The 17406-nt window shown below is 32.9% G+C and overlaps 1 protein-coding gene across 2 annotated transcripts in view; it reads right to left on the bottom strand.

Moving 5' to 3' along the window:
- Positions 1 to 494: 494 nt before the first annotated feature.
- LOC140044961 (ATP-binding cassette sub-family F member 3-like) overlaps positions 495 to 17406 on the bottom strand; it is a 106850-nt gene continuing 89938 nt past the window's right edge. Inside the window, exons 18-19 of one of the 2 annotated variants that reach the window (XM_072089685.1) lie at positions 16855 to 16942; positions 495 to 960 (exon numbers count right to left, since the gene is read on the bottom strand). In XM_072089685.1, coding sequence (XP_071945786.1) covers positions 802 to 960; positions 16855 to 16942 — 247 coding nt within the window. In that variant the 3' untranslated portion in view covers positions 495 to 801. The remainder of the gene's footprint in view (positions 961 to 16854; positions 16943 to 17406) is intronic. The other variant, XM_072089686.1, reaches the window with a different exon arrangement.

Here is a 17406-nt window from a genome sequence, read left to right as displayed (position 1 = left end):
AATATATTTTTAGTCATCTATCGTTTGCTTTCTCTCTTCATATTTTAGGTATATATATTTCTGTGGCTTCCATTACAATAACTCAAATTTGCTCCCATCTCCTCCTCCACTTCCCCATACGTTTTCCTCGACTTGATTTTCTTTTAGTTGTTGTATTTGTAATTTGTCTTAACGTTTACTCTAATTTTAGCCACCACAGGATTATGATCACTTCTACACTGTGCTCCTGGGCATGTTCTGCAGGTGGTTATAGCGTTACGGAATCTTTTATCAACTTTAATAAACAAAATTTAATTCTACGTTAAATCTGGGTTGTGCCACGTCCATATCTTCATGGGTGTTTTCGGAACCTAGTATTTACTGATCATCATAATTTCACACCATTAGATAAATCTTTCACCTCTGATCATAGAGAGAAAAAATGTCTTGTTTGTGAAAAAAATTGGCATTTGGCTTCTGCACTAAATGGTTCAGTGTACACTGTGTGTGCTGATTATTGACAGAATACAATTATCACCCAATTATTGTTCCAGTATTACTATTTTATTTTCCTTATTTAAAATGACACTGTATACATTGTTAATAAAGTATTAATAAAAATCCCTAATGTACAGTAGGCCAACAAAGTATACAAACAATCAGAGTACATTTTACTCTTCCCTGATCCAATTTATACAGATACAGTAGTAGCATTGTATACACCATAAACAAACAAAATGTTTAAACCCAAATCTATTTTGGTATGGATTAGTAAATAAAGTTAAATTTTTAAATCGTAAATATGCACATGGTATTTAGATTTTAGCTGTTGTATTGAGCTTCAAATTCCATTCTCAGTATTGATTTGTACTCATCAAGACCACCTTCCATGGCCTTTACTGTACCTTTGCCACATACCCACAACTCTCTGCAAACAAGTTGAATTAAAGATTCATCGTGAGATACAAGTATAACTCCACCCTACAGAAAGCAAAAGTAACAATATAATAAATGAATTAATAAAATAACAATACAATTGGCATAAATAAATATCCTTATTAAAACTTAGGCTACTGAATCTACCTAAAAACATGGTGAACTGGGACAAATTTCTTAGGTGGTCTAAATCCAACCGTTAAGGAGATATGGGGCTTCAAAATAGCAAATGGAGGGCATGTTGTAATTTATGCTTAACCCACTTCCCAATGTCCAATTTTGGTTAACTTTGGATATGATGTTCATTTGGACCATATTAACCAGACAAAACAAAAACCAAAATCTGTTGCATTTGTTCTAGGTTCATCCTATTTTTTACTTATCTTTACTGGACTATAATAGAACACAACATTGTAAAGTGTTAATTAAAAGTTCAAAATATGAACTTCATCATGTTTTTGAGATTTAAAAAAAGGAGAACCCACTATAAACACAATTGAGAAATGGCGGGAGGGGTTTCCTTACTCTCAAATACAATATTGAGAAGTTTTAGTCGAATTTCTTTTTTAGAGATTGTTGATTGTTGAAAACAGATCTTATTAAAATTTCTTAATATTGTATTCTATGGGCAGTCTTTTGTTTTTAAGAAATCTCAAAAACAGAAACCTCCTATAAAACACAATTTTGAGAAGTTTTAGTGGGTGTTTCAAAACAAGAAACTGCCCTATAGTTCCATTTGAGATTTCCACTATAGAAAACAATAGTAAGAAATTCCCTATAGAACATAATAATGTTAAGTTTATATGGGGTTTCTGAGACACCCATACAACACAATATTTAGGACTTTTAATCAGGGTCTTGTTTTTTCGATTTTTGAAATCCTATAGAATGTGGAATGAAAACCAGAGTCTAATGTAATATAATGATATACTTTTATAATTAAGAAATCAACCTTTGTATTAGAATTCAAATAAGTTCACGAACTTGTCCAGATGTTTTAATGTCCATTTAGTTTATAATAGAATCCCTAAAGAAAACACTTCGCTTAATTTTGTGACCTTTCCCATCGTTAAACCAGGAGAGATTGACACTATTTAAGTACAGATTTGACAGTGTCATCCATCATAGAAATACCTTATTATACCGTTAATCACTTCTACTCAAACATCCCTGGATCAACTTAGGACCAATCAGTAACCTCTAAAATTACGTATTGACATATGCAAATGAACCGAAGCCAATATACCCCCAAGTTTCAGAAGAGCCCAGACACACCTTACAGCCACCTCACGGAGCACACACCTCACAGCCACTTCTTCAGAAGAACATCTACACCTCACAGCCACTTCTCCAGAAGCAGACCTACACTCACATCTCACCGACAGCATCACTGATCCTCTGTTCCTTATACTTATCCTTAGTTATAGTTGTATATTGTACCGGTACTGAAGTATTATTGCATTAAGTATTATTGAATAAACAATATATGTGTTACTAAAGTTAAAGATGTATTGTCCCTTGAAACACAAAAAAATTAAGGTCAAAATATACTAAATTTTAATTGGCCATATCAAAGTAATATTAAAGTTATTCACTTTAAGTCGAAAATTCGAGCCAAAAACAAAAATTTTACGTAATTAACAGCTAAATTAATTTGATTACATTTCGTCTGGAAAATAGTCGCAAGCGAAAGTAAACAAAGATTTCAAACCATGAGTATACATTATGCATGATGCTAATTAGGATTGTTTACAACTCGTCACGGTTGAGAAGGTATTTTCACACAGATCGCGAGGAAGTTTTAGGATTATGCATACAGAGTAGCAAAATAAGCGCATTGCATTATAAGATATGTTTTGATCGAAAACTTTGACTGGAAGTCAGTTATTTTTTTAACCAAAAAAACGTCTGTATTTCAGTTAAATGATTTTTTTTTCGACTAATTTTTGGTGAAAGTTAATAACTATTATGATACTTCAAAATGACCCACTTTTTTTTCAAAATCTTTTTATTTTTATTTTTTGGGAATTTGACAAAGGGACAATACATCTTTAAGAGAGTAAGAGTCTTCATTACAAGTCAGAAACCTCATAACACTATATTACACTAAATCCAAAAATAATTCTACAAGTTCAACTGACAGGCCTAGTGTCAGTGATGATAAACCATGTTGGATATCCTGCATATGGTAAAGTTTGTCAACTGCAACAAAATACTGCAGAACGAAAACAGTGAGCAGAATTCAAATGTATAAGCCTAACAGTGATGAAGCAGAACTGTTCTAACTATAGCAGAAAATAAAACGGAGCCAGAATATAAAGAAAGTGATGAAGATTGGAATGTGAAAGTATAGAAAACCTTTACAATTAAAAATTGACAGTGGTGCACAAGCTACTTTAATGCAAGAATTAGAGACAGCAACATACTGTAAAACTATCCACGTACATCAGGGAGAACATTCCTGTAAAGGGGAAATATACTTTGAAAATTACACACAAAAGGCGTTGTTACAAAGTAGACTTTGTTGTTGTCGAGAAACGTCAAGACTAATTGGTTGCAAATCTGCTGTTTGTCTGAACCTGATACATTTGGTGAACAAAATAAATGAAGATGTCACAACTAAGTATGAGGAAGTGTTTGATGGAATTGGAAAAATGGCAAAGGAGCACAAAACTGAATTAAAAGAGGATGCGAAGCCAGTTATTCACCCACCAAGAAAAGTACCGTTCATGATGCAAGACAAACTAAAAACACAGCTTAATGAACTATTAGAAAAAGGTATAGACCAACAAGTTGATTATCTACAGATTACAGGTAAATTCATTAGTAATAGTTTGAAAAGCAAATGGTAGCCTCAGATTGTGCTTAAATAAATCCATAAAAAGAGAGCATTACCAAATTTTATACACTTGATGAATTAATGAGCAAGTTAAATATGCTAAATATTTTACCACACTTGATGCTAACAGTGGATTTTGGCAAGTATCACTGGACAAAAGTAGTTTCAATTTGTGTACTTTCAACACACCATTTGGTCGTTATAAGTTCATGACACTGCCATTTGGTATACATAATAAAACACTACTGAAGCAATATTATTGCTTCAGTAGTGTTTTATAAACGAATGTCTGAAATTATAGAAAATGTAGAAGGTGCTCTATGCTATATTGATGATATATATGGTAAAGATATACAGGAGCATACCGAAAGGTTAGACAAGGTTCTTGAGCTTATGCGGAGGAAAAATGCAAATTTGCACAAACCAAAATACAATATTTAGGTCATTTGTTGAATGAAGAATGCATTAAGCCAAAAGCTAAAATTAAAGCCATTACAGAAATGCCTACCCCAAATTGAAAAAAGGATGGGAATGATTCAGTATATTGGTAGATTTATTCCTTCATTATCAGAGGTTTCTGCTCCAATAAGAATCATGTTACAGAATGAAACACATTGGCATTGGGAGAAAAAACAATCAGATGCATTTCAAACGCTCAAGGATCTAACAACCGAAGTACCCACACTTAAATATTATGATGTGAAAAAACCTGTAGTGATATCAGTAGATGCAAGTAAAGATGGTCTAGGGGCAGTGTTAACACAGGATGATACACATGCTTCCAAATCTCTTACTCAATTAAACAGAAAAGAGTTATGCTTAAATAGAAATAGATGCTAGCAATTAAATTTGGATGTGTTAAATTTCACAAATTTATCTATGGTAAACATGTTGTTTTAATAACAGATCATAAATAAACCGCTAGATAATAACACAAGCACCAGCAAGAATACAACGATTGTTGTTAGCTTTGCGAAAATATGATATCTATATATAAATTTATCAATGTAATTCATAAACCAGGTACAAGCAAAGAGATGCTAATAGCAGATCACTATCTAGAGCATACATCAATGAAGAAATTGATGATAAAGAGTGTAAAAAAATTGTACAAGTGCAATAATAATAAGAGAAACTAAATGAGTTCAAAAAAGCAACAGACAAAGACAACACACTCCAGAAACTAAAAAGTACCACATTAAATGGCTGGCCCAAAGATAGGGTAGAGATAGATAATGAGATCAAGCCATACTGGAGATTCAGAGAAGCAATTAATGTTGTGCATAAATTGCTATTTAAAGGTGAAACATTAAAAGAAATGTAAAAACAAATTCTCAAATAGCCATCTTGGTATGAACAAATACAAAGCAGGGGCTAGAGAGGTTCTATATAGGCCAGGAATGTCAAGTCAAATACATGCATATAAACTAGAAAGGCTAACCCTGCAGAATCATTAAAACCTCATCCAACATCCGATATAGTCCAGTCTCTAAGGGGGAAAAAGGAGGGGCATGTTACAGTAGTGGATACAAGTGTGACATTTGGCATGTTGATAGAACATGATATGGGGATACCGGATTACTGGAAATCTGATTTGACCTCTGTGACCTTTGACCTCAATTTTTTTTTTTAATCTAAAATTTTAACACCAAAACAGCTATATCTCTACAACGGGTTGGTATTTTGAAATGGTTTTGGTGTTAAATTGACCAGAAGGTACATGTTTGTATTTGATCTAAGACAAAGTTTTTTTTTAATGTAACAGCAAGATTTCTTCAGAAAATGTGTTTTTTACAACTTACAACAATTTCATAATTTTTTTTTCATAAATTACTTGCTATGATAGTCCTAGTCATGATAGAACCAATAATAAGTGATTTGGAGGAGGTTTGCGCAGGTTTTTTTTAGGTTTGCGCAATTTACACTATAAAATCTGAAATTTTTACCAACAAAAATGATGTTTTTCGCCCCAAAAAAAGCCAGCTTACAGCAATTTCATAAATTTTTTTTCATAAATTACTTGCTATAATAGTCTTAGTCATGATAGAACCAATAATAAGTGATTTGGAGGAGGTTTGTGCAGGTTTTTTTTTATGTTTGCACGATTTACACTGTAAAATCTGACATTTCACTCAAAAATGATGTTTTTCGCCCCCCAAAAAAAACCAACTTACATTTTTTGTCATAAATTACTTGCTATGATAGTCTTAGTCATGATAGAACCAATAATTAGTGATTTGGAGGAGGTTTGCAAAGGGCTTTTTGAGGTTTGCGCTGTTTAGCAATACCCGATTATCAGTAGATACTTCACTATACTGAGCATGATAAAACCATGTGTTTTTTTTTTATGGTCCAGACAACCCATCATGTCCAAGAGAAGTCATTCCCAGTGACAAGAACTCAAGAAAGGCTTTAACAATTCACATTACAGACCATGTTAAGAATTGTGCTTTGAGTTTGCGACATACAGTTTTAATAGCTAAACATAAAATCATACTATCAGTGTTTTTAACCTCTTGGCAATAAGGAGGAAATGTCCCATTAAACTGAAAACCATTTTTCATTTGAAATAGCTCCTCTCGGCAGATTCTAGCAACTTTTGCAAACAGCGCTTCTTCATCATAATGTCGACAAGGATATACATCTTTCCACATTTGTTGTATGGCCTCTTGGAATACTAGAACACATTTGTTCCTATCACAATGCTCTTGCAAGCCCATGCTTTCAAAATGTTGTAGGAGGATTTCTTTCAAGCGTGTTTTATTGAATGATTTATCCTCTCCAAGTTGATGAAGACAATCTTCAAACCAAGGATGTAGATGTGACAATTTAAATAAAAGTGTTCCATCTTCTACTGATGCTTCTATATACGAAACCAATTCTGCAAATTCTCTACCCCTTCACTCGATCTCTTCCTGTTTTTCGAAAATGTATTTGGTCTGATGAAGATATTTTATATACCGATTCCTAAATTGTGTCAAACAATCCATGTGATACTTTGCTGCAATAGTGTAATAAATTACCATTTCTTAATACAGTATGAACATTCTAGAATAAGATGTTTTGATTTAAGAAACCATGTATAATTAATAAGAACAATCAGGAACATTCCAGAAGTGCTATTAATAGAAACTGTAATCCAATAGAATAAGAAGTATAAAGAACGAAACTATTGTAAGGTTGTTGGATATTTGATTGTAAAAGTTATTGTGAAGCTGTTGTTTAAAGTGCTTACTGGATTGTTGAAAGTTGATTGAAAAAAAAGCTTTGTTTTGAGTTATTTTACAACTTTGTGGTCTAAGTCACAAAGTCGCAAATATTTGCAAGAACGGATAAAAATCATTCATTTCTGTCCGCCATTTTTCTAAGAGTTTTTGTTAGTGATACCTTTGAGTATTCATGAAGCTTTTGATGTGTATCTTCTCTGCAAAAAATACAGATTGTTGATTATAGGACTTTTTCCTTCTTTTTGATAACTGCTCCTGTATATCTATCTATATGTATATCTGATGTGACGGACTGGCATATAATGCATGTTGACCTAAGTCTATTGTAAGTATTAAAATGTAAGCCACGTCTAAAATTTACACCTAGTCATATAGATATAGTGTTTCGGAAGTAAATTCGGTGAAATAAATAAACTAAAGTGACAGTCCTGGTGGTTAACAGACAAATATAAATGTTTTTTGTTGTATTCATTTCCTATCATTTAAGTTGCACATTGTCACTATGGGTCTCTATACTTTTGATTACCTTACTGTGCATAGCCACATCAAATATTTGTAATTATTGGTACAATATTATTTTAAAAAGTTATTTGAAGTTAAAGTTAATTCAAGATGATGTGTATTTGCATTAAACCTTTAGACAATGTTTGAAAATATACTATAACTACACCCTGAACCTAGTGTAACTAACCATTTGCTTAGGCCCAGGAAAGGTATCCACTTTGTATTTGCTTCATTCATTTTTCCCAGGGATGGTGTGCCTAGTGAGTCTATATGTAAGCCTAGACTAATTGATTATTTATTTAGACTAGATGATATGCGAGCACGACCTTCGGATGGTTCTAGAATACATAGTAATTTCAGCGTTAAATAACTGGCGATTTCAAATACGTACCGCAGGACAATAATACATGTCGTTTACAGGAATGAATAAATAGACACGGTAATTTATGTACTCAACTAATATTAGCACACTGGGAATTACTTCCGAAAGAGAAACTTGTCATAAAATGAGACCAATTGTTTGAGTCAAATTTAAGCAAACTTAATTTGTGTTTTATATGTAACATTAGGGTTGAGGTATGGGGAAGAGAATGGGTGCAATTTTTAAATATATTCTTTATCCATTCAGTAACGAGATATAATAATATACCACTAAACACAGTGAAACATTGTGATTTAATACTTTGTTGAAACTGTCACTGTTGATTGAAATTGTACAGTACATGTATTTTAACCCACTACGACGTTTATATTTTTGTCAATACATAATTATGTAACTCAACTTAATTAGTAGGCCTAATGGTTTTCAATTGTTTCTTAGAGCCAATTCTTACATAAGTTGGTTCCTCCCACCAAAGTTGTCCTGCGTTCAGGTCATGTGATCCTTCGTACTGTAGGCCTATCCTCTACGAACAATGCTACTCATGCCATTGAGGGGAGGGTGGTGGTTTGAATGGTGGTTTAACTACAGTAATAATGTTGATTGTACATATATAACTGGCAACTGATAACGCTAGCTTATTATCTGTTTTTTAAAATATCTATATCCAACCTCTGCAGCACAGATTGAAAAAAAATGGATCGAATTCCTGTTATGAGTGTACTTAAACTTGCCTTTGTGTTATTATGATGCCTGAGGGAATAGACGCTTGTGGAAGAGAGATTGGAATGTTCCATTTATCGCAAATCAATACATTTGTAAAAACGTATATTAAATCTATCAAAATAGGCCGATTTTCTTTTAAAATGTCTTCAACATTATGAGTCTGTACTCAAGCTGTTCAACTGGTTTTTAGCTATTAACAACAATTATTGTAGGAGGAAATAGGAAAATGCGAAGCATCCTTGTATTATTGTGTGCGTGTATTTTTCAAGATGGACATCCATTAGACAGTGTATACCACGACCGGAAAACACCCCTATTTGGGGCAAATCGTTGAACCTAAATTTGTTTTAATTGTCAATACCTAATTATCAAACTCAATTTAATTAGTAAACAGGGTTACTTCAGGTGGTTAAAATCAGTACCGAAAGTACGAACCAACTTTATATACCATTGAGTAAACATTCTAGAAATAACGCATGAATTTTTCCCTTACGTAAATTCATATAGATTATAATCCAGCAAGCCTTATGTTTTTTGATGAAATCATTATTTTTTGTATTTATTCTTATATAGAACTATTATATTAATTATTGTGATTTAAAAAAAAATGATCATTAGAATGATAGTTAATAAATACAGTAGATTATGTTGCCTTTGACTTGATGAAATATGATAACAATGATATGACAAAAACAAAACAAAACAAAACAAAACAAAAACAAAACAAAACAGCTCCATAATAAGCAAATCTTTTCATCATATTTAGTATAACATCACGCTAAAATGCCTTGAAAACTAGGCTGAAGCAGGTTGCCGTTACGTTAGTACACTGTAGCTAGGCCTAGCCTACTTAGGCCTAGCCAACAAGGTGACGATATGTACACTCTGTGTGGTGAGGCATTTATGTTCGGTGTATAAGACGCACCCTTAATTTAGAGGTCAAATTTGCGTGTCAAAAGTGCGACTTATACACCAAAATATACGGTATATGTTCTGAGCAATTTGGCACTAAAATGAACTTTTTACTACCGGTTACCAAGATACAGACCATCTTTTTGTTTTGGCTGCCATTTTGAAAATTCTCCAAAAAAGCGCTCATAAGGTTAAAAGTCAAGGTCATTATAAACAAATTAAAAGTAAAACAAATTTACATGCGCAGTTCGATGTGCATGAATCAGACAAAAACTTTTTTTTTTTAAATATGCTTCTAAATATATAAAAACAATTGTTGAAGTTAGTTTTAAAAAAATTCGAAAATATAACTGTTTTTCGAAGCACGCTGTTCGAAACGCGACAGGTGTGTTGAATGAATCTAGGCCTAAACATACAACGTAAAATCATCTAAAATCCATCTTTATTTGTATTAATCACTATTTTGAAGCTTGTATATAATAAATGTACAAAAAATAAACATTATTTATCAGTTACAATGTCTAAATCGTCATAATTCCATGTAAAACCGGTCATTCATAATGGTCAAGTTTGGTCTTATTTTGAAGAGAAGAAATAGGTTCTGATGAAGAGATGATTTAAATATGAATTATTTAGTATTTTATTTGCATTTGGTCAAAGATAAATAATAATTTTCCTAAAATATTTCTAAAATTTGCATAATCCATACGCCGCCAAAATAAGTTATAACACAAATTTGATAACATATTTGAAAAGAAAATGTCCTTGGCATTATTTTTCTTTTTTAATTTGTTTAATGTCTGTGTCTAGAAAAAAAGTTAGGGTTTATTATGTGAAATATGCTTTTTAGGTCCCAGAGGAGCAAAATAAACTTAGGGGTCAATGTGTAATCAAATCAATCAAATAAAATGTGAAATCATAACAAGTAAACTTTCACTTACAGTTACCAGGGATGTCACCACGCTGGTCGGCGCTGGTCGGCCCCGACCAGCACTCAACATTTCCGACCAGGATTCACAGGCTGCCGACCACCACTATTATTTATTAATAATTACGATATTTATATTAGGCCTAGGCCTAACTAAAATTCGTACTAAAACATTTTACCTAGCACATCGTTAATAACAGACAAGCTAGCCTCATATACTGTAGATAAGACAAAGACTACAGCAAATGTTTCCGTGGTTACGTACGTTACTTTATTTGTAACACAATACCAGGCCTACTCCTCTGCCCTGGTATTCATTGTTACAGCTTGTGAGTCATGGCGAACAACGTGCTACGCAGCACAGTGTACAAGTTTAAAGTTCACATAGCGACCATTCAAGCGTTTTATTTTGCACAGATTAAAAATACAAACAAGTACGCAGTAATTAAAAAAATGTACAACTACATAGACCTAAACAAAATCATTTTTAATTGCTGAATGTTTTGTCACCCTGCTTTAATTATATTATGTTACTAGGTAGTTTTACATTTTTGTACTCTACGAACTATTATTTAAAAAAAATAAAAAAACATGCGCATGGTTCAGCAGTGAGACCGGGCAAGTTCGTTCGTTTATGATCGCCGAGCATGGTACAATAATTACACGTCCCTGGGATAACTTCAGGTTGCTGAACTTCAGTTAACCCATAAACACGTGTCTGTTCTTGCCGGCCATGCACTACATGCTTGCCGCACAGTTGTGAAACAAAAAATCCGGAATTCACGAATACGCTCAAAAACTCTCGCGCAAAAGAACACGAACATTATATCGAGCAACAAGTAGTAAGGTCTAGGCTAATAATTTATCTACAGTATTTGATTGGGGATTAGGCCTAAATAAGGAAGCGCCAGTTTTTGTGGAATTCAGATTTTGGGGCATCTATCTAAGCCTTGGCTAGGCCTAGTGGTCGTAGTGTCTACAAGGCTAGGCCTAAGCCTGACGCGATCTATTGCTATTCATTTCGTAAGCGTTTTTTTGTTTTCGCGAATAATAACGGCGACTCCCCGGTGGTACAAGGTTAGGCCTAGACCTGACGCAATTTGTTGTTATTTATTTTCATAATTCTTTATGTTTCGCTAAAATAACGACAACCCCCCCCCCCCCGGGGGGGTTATTTTAGCGACCGGCACTCCAAAAAGCTGGTGACATCCCTGAGTTACACAATAATGAACTCTGATTAGAGCATTAAATAACATTATTTTAAAATTGAATTATGTTAGTATTTCAAAGGTTATAAACTTTTTGTTTTGTATTCAAAACAACATAGAAACGGCACCCTTATACTCTCGATATACGAAAACAATTTGGTGACGTGTGTGTGACGTGTGTGTGACGTATACGTTTTCGTTACGTTGCAAAACCTCCCTATTATAAATACAATTTATAGTCATCTTGAATTATGGTGGCCACCTTGAATTATGGTGGCCATCTTAAATTTTTATTCACAAGTGACATACCCGTTTATAGGTAACATTCTTAGGATGAATCCAGTCTAAAAAGTTTGGAAATAAAGCATTTAATACACATCTATATATAATGATTTGCCCCAAATAGGGGTGTTTTTCGATCGTGGTATACACTGTCTAATGGATGTCAATCTTAAAAAATACCTGCACACAATAATGCAAGGATGCTTCGCATTTTCCTATCTCCTCTTACGATAATTGTTTTTAATAGCTGAAAACCGGTTAAACAGCTTGAGTACAGCATCATAATGTTGACGACAGGCCGATTTTCTCTAAAAAATACTATTTTGATAGATTTAATATACGTTTACACAAGTGTATTTATTTTCGATGAATGGAACATTTCAAATTATTTGGTTTAACCATGGAGGTAAATTTATGGGCCCCTTAGAGAATAAACATAAATAGTATTGAACTGCTATACAATACTGTAAATGGGTATTTAACCAAAAATATTCCTTATTGTGAGTGTTTGTAGCCGCTACTGTAAAGATTATAAACACATAATATACAAATAAACTTTATTTACTGACAGTTACTTCTCAACGTTTGTAATAATTAATAATTACAACAAATATAAACGTCTTAGTGGTTTATCGTTACATGTACTATTTGAATCAACTATATGACATCCCTCCACCCTAATGTTACATACAAAACACAAATTGGGTCTGTTTAAATGAGTCCAAATCCAAAATTTTGACACATTTTGTGACAAGTATGTCTTTCGGAAGTAATTTCCAGGGTGCTAATTTTGGTTGACTACATAAATCATTGTGTCTAGGCCTATTCGTTTCTGTAAACAACAATGTATTATTATAGTCATTTGAAATCGGCAGGTTTTTTTACACTGAAATTACAGTGTATTCGAGAACCATCTATGGGCACGACCTAGATGGTACGCGAGCGAACCATCTAGTAAATACAGTTTAGATAAATTTGACAACCATTTTGAATTTTGGTAGCCATAATAAGTCCCATACTTAATTAATAGATGTACTGAGGATGACATATCCACTCTAAAATTGGCAGTCATCTTGAATCATAGCATCCATATTTTGAGTCGCTAGTGACATACTCATTAGTTATCCACTTGGTAGAGCGGATAACGCCTTGTTATTGTAGTGGATCAATATTTTTTTTGGTTATCCGCAACTTAGTTGCAGGATAACCCATGTGATTGTAAATATCTTTTTTTTTCATCATCTTTGTTCTTCTTTCTTTCCCTGATTTTTGTGAGCAGCATATCCCCTATTGCTTGTGAATATATTTTGTATAACTTTGTCATTATATGGACATTTATCTGAAGTTGTGCACCTCCATATTTTGAATGACGTCAGAGTTGCGCAAAGTGACTTACGCACGATTTTATGAATTTCAGTGATTGATCATAGGAAAAAAAATAAAAGTCATTTTGTATTGACATTTGGTGAATATTTAAGTCATATCAAAGGCAAACTTTCTATGGATTAAAAATGGCATGTTTTACAAGAAGTTACACAACCCGAACTCGTCAAAGTGACGAGTTCAAATCTAGTTGGTTATCCGCAACTTTAAGTTGCGGATAACCCTTGTGATTGTAAATATCTTTTTTTTCATCTTCTTTGTTATTCTTCTTTCTTTCCCGGATTTTTGTGCGTCGCATATCTCTCATCCATGTCAACATAAGATTGTATAACTTTGTCAAAAGATTGACCTGTAGCTGTAGATGTGCAAGAAACTTCGTTATATGACGTTCGAGTTGCGCAGCGTAAGTTACGCGCGATTTTATGAATTTCAATGATTGGTCATAGATTATAAACCAAAAGTCGTTTTGTATTGACACTTGGTGAAAATTTAAGTCATATCAAGGGCAAACTTTCTATGGATTAAAAATGACACGTTTCACAAGAAGTTACGCGCGCACGCGCATTTAAAATTTAAAAATGCGCAAAATTAATTTCTAATCAACTTTCTACGCTGATCATGACATTTTTAGCATGTCAAAAATTCCCACGCGCGCGAAAAAAATTACGCGTAAGGTGCGCATGGAGCATGAAAATCATGTGTTTTTTTCTTGAATTATGATTTTACAGCCTTTATTAGTCATTTTAAAAAAGATTTACATCATTTCAAATTAAAATGACGTCATACGAACACGTTGATTTAGACAATTTGCGTGCGTTTTAGTTGCAAAAGTGACAAAATATTGTCAAAATTATGCCTACTTTGAATCTATTATAGCTCCTCAGGATCAACCGTTACCCCCAATTTTTTTAATTTAATATGTAAGCAGATATGTTATAGATATGAATTCATGCAGAATCTTTACCCCTCGGATGTTATGACGTCATCGTATGGCCACACGAATGTAAAATATTGGATTTTTGACTGTTTCGCTATTGCTCATTACATTAAATAGAGCGCATATCGCTTATACGTATTCCATTTCCTCAGATATTTTAATACTGTCTAGGTCAATCAACTATCTTTCGCATGAGTTAAAAATATTTTAATTTTTATTACGTCATCATGTCTAAAAATGTAAATAACGTGGGTCACCTATTTTCATCTTTACAGTAAATTTCAATCTGTTATAGCTCGTCAGAATAAAAAGTGATCATCATGATTAAAACGTTTTCTGGAAGCTATTGGATTGTAGATACAGATTCATGTGAATATTTTGCCAATCAGATGTTGTGACGTCATCATATGGCCAGTTGAATACAAAAAGTCGTATTTTCATATTTTGCGTCATAGTTCATCACATTTAAAAGAGCGCGCATCTATATTTTACGGATTTAAATTTCTTAAAATTTGTATTAATGTAATTATTTAGATAATTATCTTCTAAAATTGTTATCTTTATACATCGATTTGATGACGTCATCGTGTTAATAATTGGATTTCAAAGATGGGTCTCGTAATATCGTCTATGCTACACTGTATATAACAAATACAGCGTATTCTGTAAATACTGTAATATGATGTATGCTACAAAATAGGTACAATTCAGCACTGTAAACATATTTATTTCATGTCATAGGATGGAATAATAATTGTCGAGGTTCATATGGTTAAGTTTGTGCATGTTGCGGTTGCGCGGATAACCCGAACTCGTCAAAGTGACGAGTTCAAATCTAGTTTTTCTGTATTATTCTTCTTTCTTTCCCGTTTTTTTGTGGGTCACGTATCTCTAAAATGTGTAAACATAATATTTCATAACTTTGACAACATGTGGGCATTTACGTGAAGTTGTGCACCTCCTATTTTGAATGACGTCAGAGTTGCGCAACGTGACTTACGCGCGATTTTATGATTTTTAATGATTGATCATAGCTTAAAAACCAAGCATAATTTTTTTTTTACCCTTTATGAAAATTTAAGTCATATCAAGGGCAAACTTTTAGTTAACTAAAAATGGCGTGTTTTACAAGAAGTTACGCGCGAATTCCAAAATGCGCAAAATTAATTTCTAATCAACTTTATACGTTGATCATGACATTTTGAGCATGTCAAAAATTTCCGCGCGTCCGCAAATTTTTACGTGCGCAGTGCTCATGTAGCGTTAAGAACATATTTCCTTCGCGTGATTTATGTTTTTCTAGCCTTTTTTAAGTAGTTTTACCAACTTTTAAACAATTTTGACTTAAAATCACGTCATACAAGCACTTCGAACTGAACAATTTGCGCGCGTTTTTGATGAAAAAGTTCAAAAATTCGTCAAAATTATGCCTTTTTTTAAACAGTCGTAGTTTCTAAACTAAACAGTGAAAGTTGTTTTTATTACATATTCTGGAAGTTGATGAGTTGTAGATATCGAATAATGTATTAATATGGCTAACCGAACATTGTGACGTCATCGTATGGCCACGCGAATATAAAATTTAGGATTTTTTTGTCTTTCGTAATAGGTCATAACATTTAAAAGAGCGCATCTCCACTTATCCATTTTCACCCCGATTTTAATATTGTCTAGGTCAATCAACTATCTTTCGCATGAGTTAAAAATATTTTAATTTTTTGACGTCATCATGCCCAAAAATTTATATTACGTGTGGCATTAATTTCATCTTTACAGTAAATTTTAATCTGTTATAGCTCGTAAGAATAAAATGAGATAATCACGATTAAAACGTTTTCTGGAAGCTATTGGATTGTAGATACAAAATCATGTGAAAATTTTGCCAATCGGATGTTGTGACATCATCATATGGCCAGTTAAATAAAAAGTCATATTTTCATCTTTTGCGTCATAATTCATTACATTTAAAAGAGCGCGCATTAATATTTCACGTATTTAAATTTCTTCTACACGTTAATATGTTGTTGCTGAGATAATTTCCTTCCAAAATTGCTACCTTCGCGTTCCATTTTAAAACCGTCAACATGTCAAAAATTGCAATAAATAGCAGGTCCCGTAATTTCACCTATTCTACACTGTATGTGATATGGATACAGATTATACTGTGTATATGAATCAAATTAATAGAATTCAGCAATAACAACATATCATATTCTTCAGTTCAGGTCATAATGCCGCTTAGTAGCGGATAACTCCTTGTGATTCAAGTTGTAGTGGATCAATATTTGTTTTTTTTTAAATACAGGACCACCTCTTATTATAGTTTTTAACGTATGACGTGCACGTGGCGTCTGTCGTGCGGATAACTAACTCGTCAAAGTGACGAGTTTCATGTCTAGTTTAAATGTAATATTCTTAGGATAACATATCCAGTCTAAAAAGTTTGGAAAGGGCATTATAAATAATTAGCAGCCATTTTGGATTTTGGCCGCCATCTTGGATTTGGGGCAAAAATCAGGATGGCCCCCAAGCTTATTTCATAAAGTATAATGTTAGGATGAAAAACCTTGACAGGAAAAAACAGCAGTTTTCTTGGGTTAGACATGTCTATTACCTTGAAGTCTGTTAGAGCTTTTCCCAATGCTTCAACGGTCTCTATATCCAAATGATTTGTGGGTTCATCAAGAATATAAAAATTTGGTCTGAAAAAAGAAGCAAAAATTAATATCATTATATAAAATAAAAAGATGTATGTACATTTACTTTCTTATATGATATGATTATGATAATTGATAATAATTATGATGATGATGATAATATGGTACACCTGAGCCGTGAAATGTGCAAAAAGTCACATTTGTGAAAACATTTGCTCTCAAATATGCAAACTACTGCACGTGTGCAAACATGCACCCTCAAATGTGAAAATATGTAAAAACTCATAATCCACTAATGTGCTGTTAAATGTAAACACTATCATTACTTTACTTTAAATGTGCAAATTGTCTTTAACCAAAAACCTACAGGTTTTCTAACATAATATGTTTTCAATATATAGCCACTTTACATATTTAATTGTAGTAGGCTGAAATTGAAATAATCTGTAAAAACGATCCTACAATGATGCACATTTGAGTAAAAAATGTTTCCGCAAATGAGGCGTGTC

The sequence above is a fragment of the Antedon mediterranea genome, chromosome 3 (genome assembly GCF_964355755.1).
Source record: "Antedon mediterranea chromosome 3, ecAntMedi1.1, whole genome shotgun sequence".
NCBI lineage: Eukaryota > Metazoa > Echinodermata > Crinoidea > Comatulida > Antedonidae > Antedon > Antedon mediterranea.
This window is presented reverse-complemented; position numbering and strand designations above follow the sequence as displayed.